Genomic DNA, 13,885 nt, shown 5'->3' on the forward strand with positions numbered 1-13,885 from the left:
TGCGCCCCCTACTGCGAATACCTCCTCTTCTGACTTACTCAGAGCTTGGTCTTCCATTCTTATTGCCTTGGAAACGTCATCGGGAGAAAATACAGCGAGATCACGTCTCGCTCTTTCCAGGCAGAGTGAAAACTCGGGAAAGAACATGAACTAACACACACACACACACACACCCCTTTACCGTCAGAATTTTGTGGACCGTTGGGACACCTTTGAGCACTAACGGTGGTGGGAAACAAAGAATTTGATCTCTACATCCAGGACAAGCTGGCACCTCCGACACCAGCTAAGACCACACCTATTAGGTGATGGAGGTCCTTAAGGGGCTCTGGAAAGGGTCAGGAAAGACAAATCTTGGGCAGCCAGCTGGGATTAGCGTTTTCCTCCTCTCTCTCCTTCCCCTGCCAACCCCACCTTTGCCAAAATATACTGAATACTGTATACACCACCAAAATAGTACACTGACATTATGCAAATTAATTAGCTTCAGGATTGACGTAATTTGTTTAAGTGCAAAATGCAAGTTTCCTTGGCACAGAATGTTGACTCTTATTTTTAGCAGAACAGAGGCAGCCCAAGAGACAGCGCAATTACACTCCATCACTTGACAGTGCCAGTTTAACATCAACGGAAGGTTACTGTATTAGTAGTTATATAGAGCAGCAGACTGGCACACCCATCAACCCTCTTTTCTGTGGCTAAAAGGTCAAGGCCAGGGATACTGTCTAGGAAAGAAGGTCTAAGGATTAGTAGAGTGTTATTTGCGGGGGGGCGGGGCGGGTAAGGCATCCCATTGTAGCATACTAAACTCAGGCTCCGACTAGTCAAACCTATATATTGAAATAAGTGGTTTTAGGTACCCCTAATGCTGAATAAAATCAAGATATAACAATGCAAGCACAGCCTTTGAACACAATGTGATCTAGTCAAACTATGCGCAGATTGCAAAAGGCTGAGAATTATGCTCATCAAGAGCAACAGGCTAATCAAGCTTCATTCGAGAATATTAGAAATTATGTTGCTGCAGCTGGAGTGAGTGGGTGAATAAACTATCTTGGGCAGGATTTAAAATGGGACCCAGTGCCTATCCCTTGTGGGTGTCATCAGAAAACAACAGGTTTGGAGTTGAACAGCTTGCAAACCCCATCAGCTGCAGTCTTTGAAACTGAAGGTATTGCCTATGTTAACTAGTTGAAAGAAAGCAGCGCTGCAAAAATTTAGGCCTCACTAATGCCTGATGCTAGTCCACATGTATAAAATTACCTGAATCTAGGTTCAGAGTACTTTCCAGTACAGCACTTAGAATCACAATATAGCAGTTCACTTTTGTAGCAAAACAGTGACAAAGACATATACTGCTAGCTGCCCAGCTCAGACTCATTCTGCCAAAGCAGCAGTTTTCAGGTCCGGTTGACTATTTGTCATTTTCAGTCTGCTGCTATCTTGTTATAGATCTCTGACAGAGCCATCTTGGACACAAGGACATGCACCCTTACCTGATTTTTTCCTTTGCTATTAAAGGCTTAGCCATCAGTACACAAGAGCATGACAGAACTAGGGGTACTGTGTGTCAGACTGTGTGTCAGACTGGTCATACCAGTCTATGGTGGCCAAGGTCAGACGGCGGCTGCAACCTTCCATGTAATTTGTAATACAGTGAGGGCATGGTGGCACTACAGTTTACAGGCCAGGTTTAATGTGCTTTACAGGCTCTAGCAGGATGAGGTACTCTTCAAAGCTAGCTTACAGGAAACACGGCAATTTAGCTCCTATGGATTTCCTGCATAGAAGGAAGATTTGTTTTAAAGTGAAGACATAGTAGCATGAACAGGATACACTAGCATCATGCTGAGAAGTCATATACAGGGAAGAATTTTGGAGTTTGATTCTTCTCTCCACCAATTAAGTTTATTTTTATTTACTTCATTTATGATACCCAATGGGAACCCAAACTAGCTTAGATCGTTCTCTATTTTATCCAGTAACAAAAATGTAAGGTAGGTCAGGCTAAGATGATATATGACTGGCTTCCACAGCAGACTGGGGATTCAAACCTGCATTTTCTAGATCCTAGTCTGATACTAACCACACTTCCATGCAATACAAGACAAGTGTGCCAGTCCCAGAGGTACTCATGCAACAACCTTGAAGCTCTGGAGTTGAACTTATAAACCAGGCACACAAGAACATTAATTTTTAAGGAGGTCCTTTTATTCCCACAGTCCCACTTGAAAGAAAAGAGTTGGTAGAGAAGAGGGAGGGAGAAAAAGTTCTAGAAACAGTCTTGCCTGAGCAGTGTAGGTAGGCAGTAGCCTGCCCAATTTCCAAATTGTTTCCTAGGTACATCTGGTATGGTACATCACATGGTATCATCATTCTACATGTATCAATTCACTGCTGCAAAGCAAAGCCAGCTGCAGAGGCAAAAGAGAAATGGAAGCTAGACATAGAATATAGCGGTCCACAGACATGATAATACAGATCAGCTCAAGCCGATGAAGACAGAAAGATAGATATTTCTTTAAATGAGTGGGGAAAACATACTGTACAGCCTAAGGAAAAAAAAAAGACTGGAATGCAGAATTAGACCATGAAGAAGCAAGAATAGATTGAAGTTGACAAGTCACACTGGAGTTCTTGCACTACAGATCCTTCTACGAATGAGTAAGCATTTATCTTATCAGGATAAGTTCCAAGTGGTCTTCTGCCTTAAAAGGCAGGCCACACTGGCAGCCAGGAGAAGGTGGAGCAAAGTCCCAGCAGCTCTGCCAGTGTGGCCGGGGGGGTGGGGGGTTTCACACAGCTCATACCTTTCAGCAGTAACAATAATTGGCATCAACTTGCCCACTGTCTTCTCCTGACACACTCTCAGTTGTGGCAGAGGAGGCATCAATGGGTGAGGTGATGCCCCTTACTAATACTGCTGGCCAGAACTGAGCATGCTCCTACAGTACTGAGTTAGGGGCACTCAGCTTGACTTGCACCTAGGCCAAAACTTCCCAGTCCACCTTTGGTGAACTAGCCCCAGCTGCTCCTAACCTCAAGGGTACGTTGTTCCCATCCAGATTTTGCAAATAGCATGTACAGGAAAGCCACTCTCAGCTCTCCATTACAGGACTGCAGCTTTAAGCCAGATAAACGTGCAATAATGGGGCAACGTTTGGTTCTGCTTTACTGATGGGACTGCCAAGAAGCAACACAGGGCAGAGAGATCCAATGGCTTCTTGCTCTAGATTTGATTTTGTCAAAAAGATTAGTTCTGTTTTCAATTTGTATTCCAAGTCAAAATACAAAATTTGCCATTGGCAACAAGACTGCTGTGCCTTTCTTCCTACTACAGAGAATCAATCTTTTATGTTTGAAACTTCCATGAGCGCTAGTGGAGTCTGAACATTTTAAAAATAGCTTCTAAAAAAAGAGAAAAGCTTGCTTCACTACAGTAGAGAATATTTTATACTTCCAAAGTTGATGAAAAAGAACATATTAAAGAGAACATGTCCTAGCAACACACTGTGGATTTTATTAATTCAAACAGCCTTATACTTAAGATAAACTTTGTTTCATTTTGAAATATGTAAATTTAAACAAGTCTTAGGGATAACTAAAAATAATATTAAAAGGGCTCCAGTTTAAATGACAGAATATGTCGTCATCAATTGTAAATAGTGCACGTTTCTGCCTCTCTATTACACTTAAAATCAGCCCATGCTTCTCACTGTTGATTGTCTTATTTTTATGTTTTGCCATTTTCAAAATTTAATTTTTTTAAAAAACTAAAATTAATGTAAGAGCATGAATCAGCTCTTTGATAGAAATATAATCCACATATGATGTTCTAAGCAAAACCTTCAAATTTTAAAATGGCCAGTAACTTTTTAAAGAAGAATAGAAGAAATACTGAAAAAACAGGGAGGATGCACATACTGAGGAAGTCTAAATAGCATTTGTTTGGCTAGAAGTTCCAGTGAAAAAGAAGGAACAATGAAGTATGATGTAGAAGCTGAACAACAGGTTGTCAAGAGTAGTCAGACAGTAGTATCCAAGTAACAGAGGATCTCACAGACACAGAAAGCACTGAAGAGAACCTGTTATCTCTAATTTAGGGGCAAGGCGGGTGGATACCCCACACTGAGGAAAGCACCAGGAGGAAACTGCTCAGCACCTGGTGGTGCAACTGACTGCATTCATTTTTGTACCACAGCAAATTTACAGTTAAATTCAAAAGAGTTTCAATAATCCAAACATCAGTGCATGATACACCACAGATTAAGTGGGAGATGAGGCTGACTGCCTTGAGGTAAGATGAGCACATGCACATGTACACACACAGGCACACGCACCCTGAAGATGAGAACTGACTGGAAGCCTGAAGTAGCACACACCCGGTATCAGTGGAAAATGGTAAGGCTGGAACATTTAGTAGGGGGAGTGAGCAGCACCAGAGCAGAACCACTCTACTGAGCTTTGTGAATGCACAAGTACAGCTCTGCATAGGTCCTGGCTTTCAGCCATGAAAAAGAATGACAGATTGCCATAGGGAAACAGAAGCAGGACTTTGGCAAAGAGCCCAAAGAGCTCAATACTCCAGGCTTGGTCATGTGGATGCTCCCACACTGGCACAGGTGACAGGGGATCCCTTTAGTGTCATCCTTTTGAAAAACGTCAGTAGAGCATATAGCAGAATTGCTTCATTTCTTGGTGGGGGAGGAGAGAAATTCCTATGGAGGCACCTGACAGAAGGCAAAAAGAGATGGGGCCACTTGAGTTCTTCCTGCCTATTCATTACTGCACATCCCACTAAAGGCAGGAACCAGCATGCTATTCTTGCACTTTAGGATTCCCATTAAACCATAGTCTAGAGGCAGGACCCATACCCTGCTATCTAGGCGGGAAAACACCCTCAGAAATGTCTGTTGCCTAAACAAGTCTACATACCTAAAGGGAGTCTCACAGTGGATTATGGTAGCACAGCAAGTTGGGTGGGGCATGCATGCACAGGGTGGCCCAAATTGTTCCCTGCAAACCAGATATGCTAGTAGTGATTGCTCTTTCAATGCAGCTGCCCTACCCTGGCGTCTCCCACTATTGATCTTTACCAGTAAACGGGACCGATAACTTGTATGGGAGCCAGAGCTAAATTCCTTTGTTTCCCAGACACTACTGGTGCACAATGTCCACAGGGGTGGGACAGGAGAGAAGTGCAGAAGGACCCCTCCTTGACAATTAAAAATGTATATGTTTATATACATACATTCATAAGATATATCAATATAAATATATAAAACAAACTCCAATAGACTAACAGGCGGGAGGCCTGAGGCCAGGGCCAGCCCTGGAATGTTTCACTGGCTCCTGCCATTGTCTCTCTGCTGTGGAAGAGGTGCTGTGGCTGGATAATCCTTTGGCAGTACACCAAAGACCTCTGCAGAGGGGGCCAGTTCTCCCCAGTCCTGGAGCGCTTCCTCTGTAGAGCCACCCTGAAACGATGAACTCGTACTTATCCAGCCAACCAGACCAGTGCCCATCTCCTGTACAGAGTCAGCTTGCTGCCTGGCCAGGCTCCTAGAAAGGATGCATTGGCTACACCTATAGGCGAGTGGGTTCCTCTTCACTTTCACTGCAGTTTCCACAACAGTCCTGGAGGAAGAAGGGAGGTAGAGGAGGGAGGGGCAAGGGAAGCAAGGGGAAAAAGGAAAAGCACACAGCAAGCACAAAGTGAGAAGTTATTTTTCCAACAGGCAGGCAGACACAGGATTTTATTCCTGTCCCCCCAAAGGCAGACAACTATTGCTTAGAAAGGATATTTGCAGCCCTATAAATCAAAAGAATTTGGTGGTGGAATGGTTCCCAAGACGGTGTCGTCTGGTAACCAACCCACATGATCTGTGAAAGGATCTTGCTGGGACCCTTTATTAACTTGTCTTTACTAGTCACAGTCAGAATGGGTTTAATCATGGATCATCAGTATAAAAAAAGGTGAGACCTTACTTAAGTTAGGTACGCAGCAGCTGGAAGAAGCAGCAAGATTTTTTCATTCATTACAACGCACAACTGCAGTAACAGAAAGAGCATGGCCTAGTGGGAAGGAGCAGGAAGCACATCAGCAAGCCATTGTAAAGCATGTAAGCACTGGGTACAAGGCAAAGATATAAAACTCAAACATTCCCTAAGAGCAGGGCCACAAATAAGGCATGGCAGGTTCAGATGCTGGAGAAGAAGATGGGACACGCCTACTGCCTCAATGCAAAAAGACAAGGGAGTCCCTACATGGTGCTCTAAAGGAAGCAAGGTTAGTGGCTTGAGGGACTATTAATGCACAAATACTCTGGATGGGGGAGGGAGGGGGAGAGAAAGGGAGGCACCGAAGAGGTAGAATCCACATCCCCATGTCTCGTCATGTCCGCAGGGGAGTTTAGGGCACCAGGTAGTCATTTTCCTGAGCAGAGCAGCCGTGAGAGAAGGGGATGCTCACCTCTGGAAAGAGAAAACATGCTTTGAGGCCCAGCCAGAGACAGCCATGCTCTCTCCTGAGCCCTTTCCCAGCTTTCACAAACACCTCTTGTCAAGTACAGACACCACAGCAGGAACGAGCAGGGTGAGGGACACGGGAAAAGTGATGAGCTACAGACAGTGAGCTGCCTGCACAAATGGACTTTCACTCACAGCATGTTGGTGGGTGGAAGGCCAGGGCTCTAGCACAGGGTGCAGAACACCTGTTTCTCCAAAACCGCCCCTACAAGCACATATGCTGCAAACAGGGCTATGTTTCTAAATCATCAGGACACAAGAAGGAAAGGGATATGGAAAGAAGCTTCCCAAAGTTATCCTAGTATATGCTCCGCTACTGGCGTCGAGCTTTATTTTTAATTTAACCAAATTTATGCCGTCTTTCTGCCCTTATAAGGGCCTCCAAGGTAGCTAACAAATGAAAATGTACATAATAAAAACACATCTTAAAACCATTAAACCCAAGGAAAATACAATTAAGCTAAAATATTTGCAAAATATAAAAATAACTAAAGAGCTACAGGGCTTTTCCAAGGGCTGGTTGGACCAAAGGGAGCAAAACTACCCATGAACTGGAACCCAATGATTGCTTCTGCTAGGCTGCCAGCTGCACACAGAACAGTGGTTGAACTCCTGCTTTTCAGGCAAAAGGTCCCAGGTTCAATCCTCAGCATCTTCAGCTGAAGGATCAGGTAGTAAGTGTCATGAAAAACCTCAACCCGAGATCCTGGAGAGAGAAGGCTAGACAAAGTAGACAGTACTGACCTTGAGAGAGCCATGGTCTGGTTCAGTATAGGCAACTACATGTATCCAATTTTGAATGTTTAACACACAAGCATGGGGCCTTGCGGTACTAAACCAAAGACAAGCATTGAATTTGCCAGGAAGAAAGTTACCTTAAATTCTCACATCTAGAAACAAGTATCTATATATAGCTTATATCAATGTGAAAGAGGGCATGGACTGAGGTGTTTGGCTACAGAGAAGCAAGGAAGATGAAGGAAAGTATCCCCATACAAACGTGTATTTTGGAAGTTCTGCTCCACATCAAAAGACATAACTGTTTCCCATCCCTCTCAAGAAATTACCTGTCGGCTAAAGAGACGTTGCAGCAGGCCCTTTTTGGGTTGGGGAAGTTGTTGCCCCTTCCAGTCCAGGTCAGGAGGAACAGCTCCATCTGGACCAAAGATATTCAGCTCCTTGAAACACTCGGTCTCTATCATCTAGAGAAATGGGAAAAAATACAAATGTGCTACCACCCAGGGACCTATTGATATGATATAAACTCCATGACACCAGCTCTCAATTAACAGTTAGAATGCTGCAGCTAGCCAGCCATACAACATCTCTGTACCAGCCCCCTCTGCAAGAACGGTTGACCTTGTAGAAGCATCAGTTACTGCTGAGGAGGGGGAAGCTGCCTACCTCATTCTGCCAGGGGATGGAGACACTCCCTGTTGCAAACTTATGGTAGAACTCATGGTCTGCAGGCTCCAGCTCAACACCCTTGACAGTGGAGAACTGCTCAATGTCCAACACATCCTTGCAATAAATTGCTTGGGGCTAGGAAGAATGGGGAAAAGATCATATTCAAGAGCTGCTTGAACAGTGAGCAAGTAACATGAGAACAAGATGCAACAGGAAACCATGCAAACATTCTGAACTCACATCAGGCTTGAATGGTGGGTCTAGCATCCCTGCTTCCAACCGTTTAAAATTCAAATGTTTAAAGAGAGGGTGCTCTTTAACCTCTTGGGCACCAGCACCACGACAGCCCAGCCGTTCCAATGGGTCTTTGCAGAGGAGCTAGAACACAGCACAGTATGGTCAAAAGGAAGGCCATTGCATTGCTAAGTACCCAAAACGCAGCAGCCCAGTTTCCAGGGAATCCAACAGTAACCCTCCTCAGACCATTAAATTCTGCTTTTAATTAGAACTGAACCTGAACCATCACTTTTTTTTTTTGCTGAGCCCAAACTATGACTAACTGCAATCCTTTGCAGAGCTACTCTAGTCTAAGCCCAATGATTTCGGACTGAAATAACTCTGTATAGAATTATGCCAATAAAAAGCTGCTGGGATCCCAGGCTGTACTGTGCTGTTTTAAATCCCTACACCTGTTTTAAATCCCTACAAACCTAAAGAAAATAGTTTCCCAAATCTATTAAAATAATCATTGGGAAGGATTTCTATACAAGCTGCAGATTCCTGGGCTTTTCTTTAAGGGCTGTAAACAACAGTGAAGAACCCAGCTGCTTTAAGACAGCCACCCACCGTAGGCATAATAGATAAAGTCCCATTAAATTCAGGGACAAAAAACAGATCACTTTAAGTAGCTCCAGGAAATTGGCTAATGATCAGAATGACAGCTTGGAGTATCCTGCATTAAGTGTAGATACATCAACTAGGTTTCTGAGACAGGAGGAAACTGCTGACACCTGACTCTCATTTATCCATACTCCATGAAGTCCGAGGGAACAAGCAAAGAGAAACAAAGTGTAGATGGATCCAACTGACACTGAGGGCAGGAAAGAAAGAACAAGGCCTCATACTTCAAGTTTTATGACGTCTGTGCATGCAGCAAGTCCCAAGAATGAGGCTGAAACATATTTACACACATCCCTACTCTCTTTGTTTAAAATGCAAATGAGAGGTTCTTTCACTATTGTCATGAGAGTATTGGTTAATTAACCAGAGACTGAGATGCCTTGAATTAGACCATCTGTATTTAGCTATTCATGGGTTTTTATTCAACTGCCGTAACTCTGGTAAGTTGAGATGGCATGAGTCAATGTAACAGCATGACACAAAGAAGGGCTCAAATACTGGGGTCACTACTAGATCCTAGGTGGATCTTCCAGAAGCCAGGCTGAATTGGAGTGGGTGGGAAAATAGATGATGTCAGGTGAGATGAGCTGAAGTTTTAAGGTTCAAATCACATTGAACATGGACTGTTTTTACAATGGAATTTGAGCCGGTGCAGAATTGTAGGGTGGTTCAATTTTCTGACTGCACTTTACACATAAAAATCAGCTTTACCAGCACCTCTTGGTACCTTTCCCAAGAAGCAAGATGCACCTTTATGAAGGCACACACCCTGAAAAGCACAAGCATCCTTTTGCAATGGGATCAGAGAAGGGTAAAGATTGCCTGAGGCCAAGGAAACAACATGCATACCATGGAACAAAGGGAGCGGGAAGCAGGTGAGAACTTTTCCGAGTACTCCTCCTGCACATCCTTCACTAGGCGTTCCACCTCTTCGCGCTTGATCTTCTTCTTGCGTTGCTGGAAGGGAGACTGCCCCTCTATCATCTCATAAAGCAGGCATCCTAGTGCCCACCAATCAGGGCTGAATGTATACCGCTCATTCTTTACTACCTCAGGAGCTGAAAAATATAACAACGCTATGCTGATTCTTCAAAGCACAGAATTGATATATGGGAAACTCAGCATCTTGATGCCAGAACTACACATTTAGCAACACACACAATTCCCCAACTTGAATTTCATTACAGCAGCAACAGGCTGTGTCTTCACGTATACATTTAACCCCTCTCCCAGGAGTTCTGCCTCACGGCTGGGCTTCTAAAACAGATTTCAAAAGGAAAGCCAGTTTCATCATCTATTCATGGACCTCAGACATTATGCCCTGACACCTATTGCCAGTAATACCCAGAAAATCCCATCCTTACTTCCCACTGGAACTGTTCAAGTGTCCATATTTGCAAAATATTTACTACAATACATACATTATATGAACGTAGGCTAATTAGCATAATCTTAATTAAAATCACAGCCATGTTTGCTGATGGCAGAACTTGGATGGTGTTGCTACAGTTCTTGTTCACTGTCTTATACACCAGTTCCTTAACACATCTGGATTAATTACTTTGATGCATTTTGTTTTTGATCCACTGACCTTCAAGGAATAGGGTGCCACATTCCTACACAATCATGGGTCAGGAGACAAATGGTTCCTCTGAAATTCAAAATGCAACTTACTCTGCTTACTCTCTAGGCAACAGAAAAATGCTAATCCCAAACTCTCCTAGTAGGAAGCACACTAAGACTACAATATTAAACTTGCTTACTGAGGAGTAAAATCCATTAAACATTCCCCCCAGCCTTATTTACAAGAAAATATGCTTAGGACTGCACTATATATATATATATATATTGGTGAGTAAAGTGCTGTTACGTTGCAGCTGACTTATGGCGACTACATAGGGTTTTCAAGGTGGCTTGCCATTACTCGCCTCTGCGTAGCAAACCTGAACTTGGTAGTCTCCCATCCAAGTACTAACCAAGGCTGATCCTGCTTAGCTTCCGAGATTGGGCTAGCATGGGCACTACAATACTAAAAATTTACAGGAAAACATACTCGGGATTATACCACACCACTACAAATTTGCAGAGATTTGTTATTTCCATACAGGTAAGGCAGTCAAGAGCAATTTTTTTCACCTCAGTCATCCAACGAAGCAAATAATAAAGGGGGCAGGAGAAACATTAGGGGAAAGTTAGGTACTGTCATAGTAGGGGCAAGTAAGGTGGGCTGCATAATGATTTAAGCTTGACCTGTCTTTCTAAAGGCCACTTTAAAGCAAATGAGGCAATTTAAAAATATTGTGAGGGACAAGGCTCAGTATCCGTGGTCCTAGTTTGGCTCTAATTTAAACTGAAATGCAAGTTTAATCTAGCACTTTTTAAGAGACTATATTACAAGTGTGCTAAACCTTAATGGCTTAAACATTTCACTAGACTTGCTGTTCATCACTGTTCTGAACTACTTACTATGGAAAGAGATTGCTTTTACCCTCTCCTTGCAAGATGTGCTTCATGGCCTCCGCATTGATCCCAGTCAACTCACCAGAGCACTCCTTGGATACTCACCCATGTAGCCAACTGTTCCCACCCGACCTTTGATCGTCTGTCCTTCCGGAACTTCAACAGCCAGCCCAAGATCAGAAATGCGGATGTGACCTTATCAAAGGAAAATGAGTCATGAAAGTGTCATTTGCAGATTCCACTCAACTCAGAACAAGGCCTGTTATAAAAACTGGAGAGGTGTCTACTTGCCCATGTATGAGGCCAGTGTGCTTATCACAGACATTTACTCACCATGGTCATCCAGCAAGATGTTCTCAGGCTTCAGGTCCCTAGAAAGAAGAATAAATTTCATAAGCCTCTGTGGATTGTTGTTGTGGGTTTTCCGGGCTGTATTGCCGTGGTCTTGGCATTGTAGTTCCTGACGTTTCGCCAGCAGCTGTGGCTGGCATCTTCAGAGGTGTAGCACCTCTGAAGATGCTACACCTCTGAAGGTGCTACACCTCTGAAGATGCCAGCCACAGCTGCTGGCGAAACGTCAGGAACTACAATGCCAAGACCACGGCAATACAGCCCAGAAAACCCACAACAACCATCGTTCTCCGGCCGTGAAAGCCTTCGACAATACCTCTGTGGATTCTCCTCTTTCTCAACCAGCATTTGAGAAACACTAAAAGACTTTACAACTAGAAGCAGGGTAACTCAGAAAATTGCCTCAAAGGTCTCAGCTTCACTGGGAGATATGACCTATCTCCGTACCTCACAAATACGTGGTCTGTGTCAGAGAGGATTGTTACTAGCTCTTATCAGCACAGCTGTTCCCATTCTCTGCAGTCTTTCTGCAGCTTCTTAAAGTCCTTTATAATGCAGTAGCCACACTCAAGGTATTATGTAAGAACAGCCTTGCTGGATCAGATCAGACCAGCCGCCCATCTAGTCCACCGTCTTATTTCACACAGCTGACAACCAGTCACCTTGGAGGGCCAACAAACAGGGAAGAGTGGCCAAGGCCTTCCCCTGAGGTTGCCTCCTATTACTGTCTTTCAGAGGTTTAGTGCCTCTGAATATAGAAATTCCTTTTACTAACCAAGGCTAGTAGCCATTGATGGGCTCTAAACTCCATGAATTTTTCTAACCCCCTTTTAAAGCCATCGATACCTATGGCCATCACTACCTCTACTCGCAGTGAATTCCATAGTTGAATTACTCTTTGAGTAAAGAAGAAGTGTTTCTTTTTATCTGTCCTGTACCCCAACTTCATTGGATGCCTCCAAATTCTAGTATTATGAAGAAGAAAACAAAGCTATCCAATTTCTCTACCCCATGAATGATTTTATAAACCTCTGTTATCCCCAACCCCACCCTTAAAAAAAAAAAAACTAAAAAGTTCCAGGCACTTCAGCCTTTCTTCACAAGAAAGGTACCTCAAGCCCCTAATCAGCTTGGCTGCCCTCCTCTGTACTTTTTCCAGATCTGTAGTATCCTTTTTGAGATATGGTGACCAGAACTCTACACAGTATTCCAAATGAGGCCTCAGCATGGCTCTATAAAAGGGCACTACAACATTGGCTGTTTTATGTTGTTGTTGTTTTTTACTGTTGCTGAACACTGGGTCAACGTTTTCATTGAGCTTTCAATTTTGGTCTCAGGCAGTTCAGAACACAGCTAAGGATTGCACAAATCCTTGTCTGCACTGAAATTCCCTGAACCCTAGCCATACCTGGGAAAAATATCTCACCTGTATACTATCCTCTCATGATGAAGGTCTTCCAAACCACAGCAGATTTCAGCTGCATAGAAAACAGCTCGTGGCTCCTCAAAGCCTGCTTCTCCCATGTGGTAGATATGGAACTTGAGGTCCCCTCCATTCATGAGGGTCAAGACCAAGCAGAGAGCATCTTTAGTTTCATATGCATAGGCCAAACTCACCTACAATACAAAGCAAGCTGGTCAGCTCCTAAAAAACAAACAAAATTACCTCACACTGCATAGCAGCCACAAACTGAAAATAAAGTATACATAAAATATAAAGAGGCCTCAAAGCAAGTTGCCACTCGGGTAATGGGCTGGATACAAGGGAGCATTTCCACAGATGGAAGGACTTCTGCCTACAGAGTGTGACTGTCTTTCTTCCATCACCTGCTGCAGCCCCCAATACCCCATGAAAGGCTGCAGGGGCAAATCAGAAAGTCACCATCCATGGGAAGAAATTTCCCAGTTATAAAAGATCTGCTTTGACATATGAGCAATCAATTCAGTTAAAAAACAAACACACTAATGTCTTATTAGTTGGACTGAAAGCCAGACATACTTATCAAGGAACTCCTTTACAATGACAATTCTAAATAATGCAAAGCCAACCATATCAGTGAAGTCTCTACATCCATTAAATACGAACAGCCGATCTACTTTGCAGGCACATGGCTAGTCCCTTACCCACCAACCTAACTGAAAAACTTAAGGATTATTCTTTACGTTTTAAACAGAGTTTGGTTTAGAGAGATCTTCCTAGCCCTCAATTAAAAGTGAAAAAACATGGCTTAAAACTAAC

The 13,885-nt window shown here is 43.5% G+C and overlaps 1 protein-coding gene across 1 annotated transcript in view; it reads right to left on the reverse strand.

Moving 5' to 3' along the window:
- Positions 1–2,205: 2,205 nt before the first annotated feature.
- Positions 2,206–13,885, reverse strand: part of GRK6 (G protein-coupled receptor kinase 6) — a 31,278-nt gene continuing 19,598 nt past the window's right edge. Inside the window, exons 9-16 of the mRNA XM_054977057.1 lie at positions 13,073–13,263; positions 11,629–11,666; positions 11,401–11,490; positions 9,685–9,893; positions 8,176–8,313; positions 7,933–8,070; positions 7,596–7,730; positions 2,206–5,637 (exon numbers count right to left, since the gene is read on the reverse strand). Of these exons, the coding sequence (XP_054833032.1) occupies positions 5,587–5,637; positions 7,596–7,730; positions 7,933–8,070; positions 8,176–8,313; positions 9,685–9,893; positions 11,401–11,490; positions 11,629–11,666; positions 13,073–13,263 (990 nt within the window). The 3' untranslated portion in view covers positions 2,206–5,586. The remainder of the gene's footprint in view (positions 5,638–7,595; positions 7,731–7,932; positions 8,071–8,175; positions 8,314–9,684; positions 9,894–11,400; positions 11,491–11,628; positions 11,667–13,072; positions 13,264–13,885) is intronic.

Source organism: Eublepharis macularius, chromosome 4 (genome assembly GCF_028583425.1).
Source record: "Eublepharis macularius isolate TG4126 chromosome 4, MPM_Emac_v1.0, whole genome shotgun sequence".
Taxonomy (NCBI): Eukaryota; Metazoa; Chordata; class Lepidosauria; order Squamata; family Eublepharidae; genus Eublepharis; species Eublepharis macularius.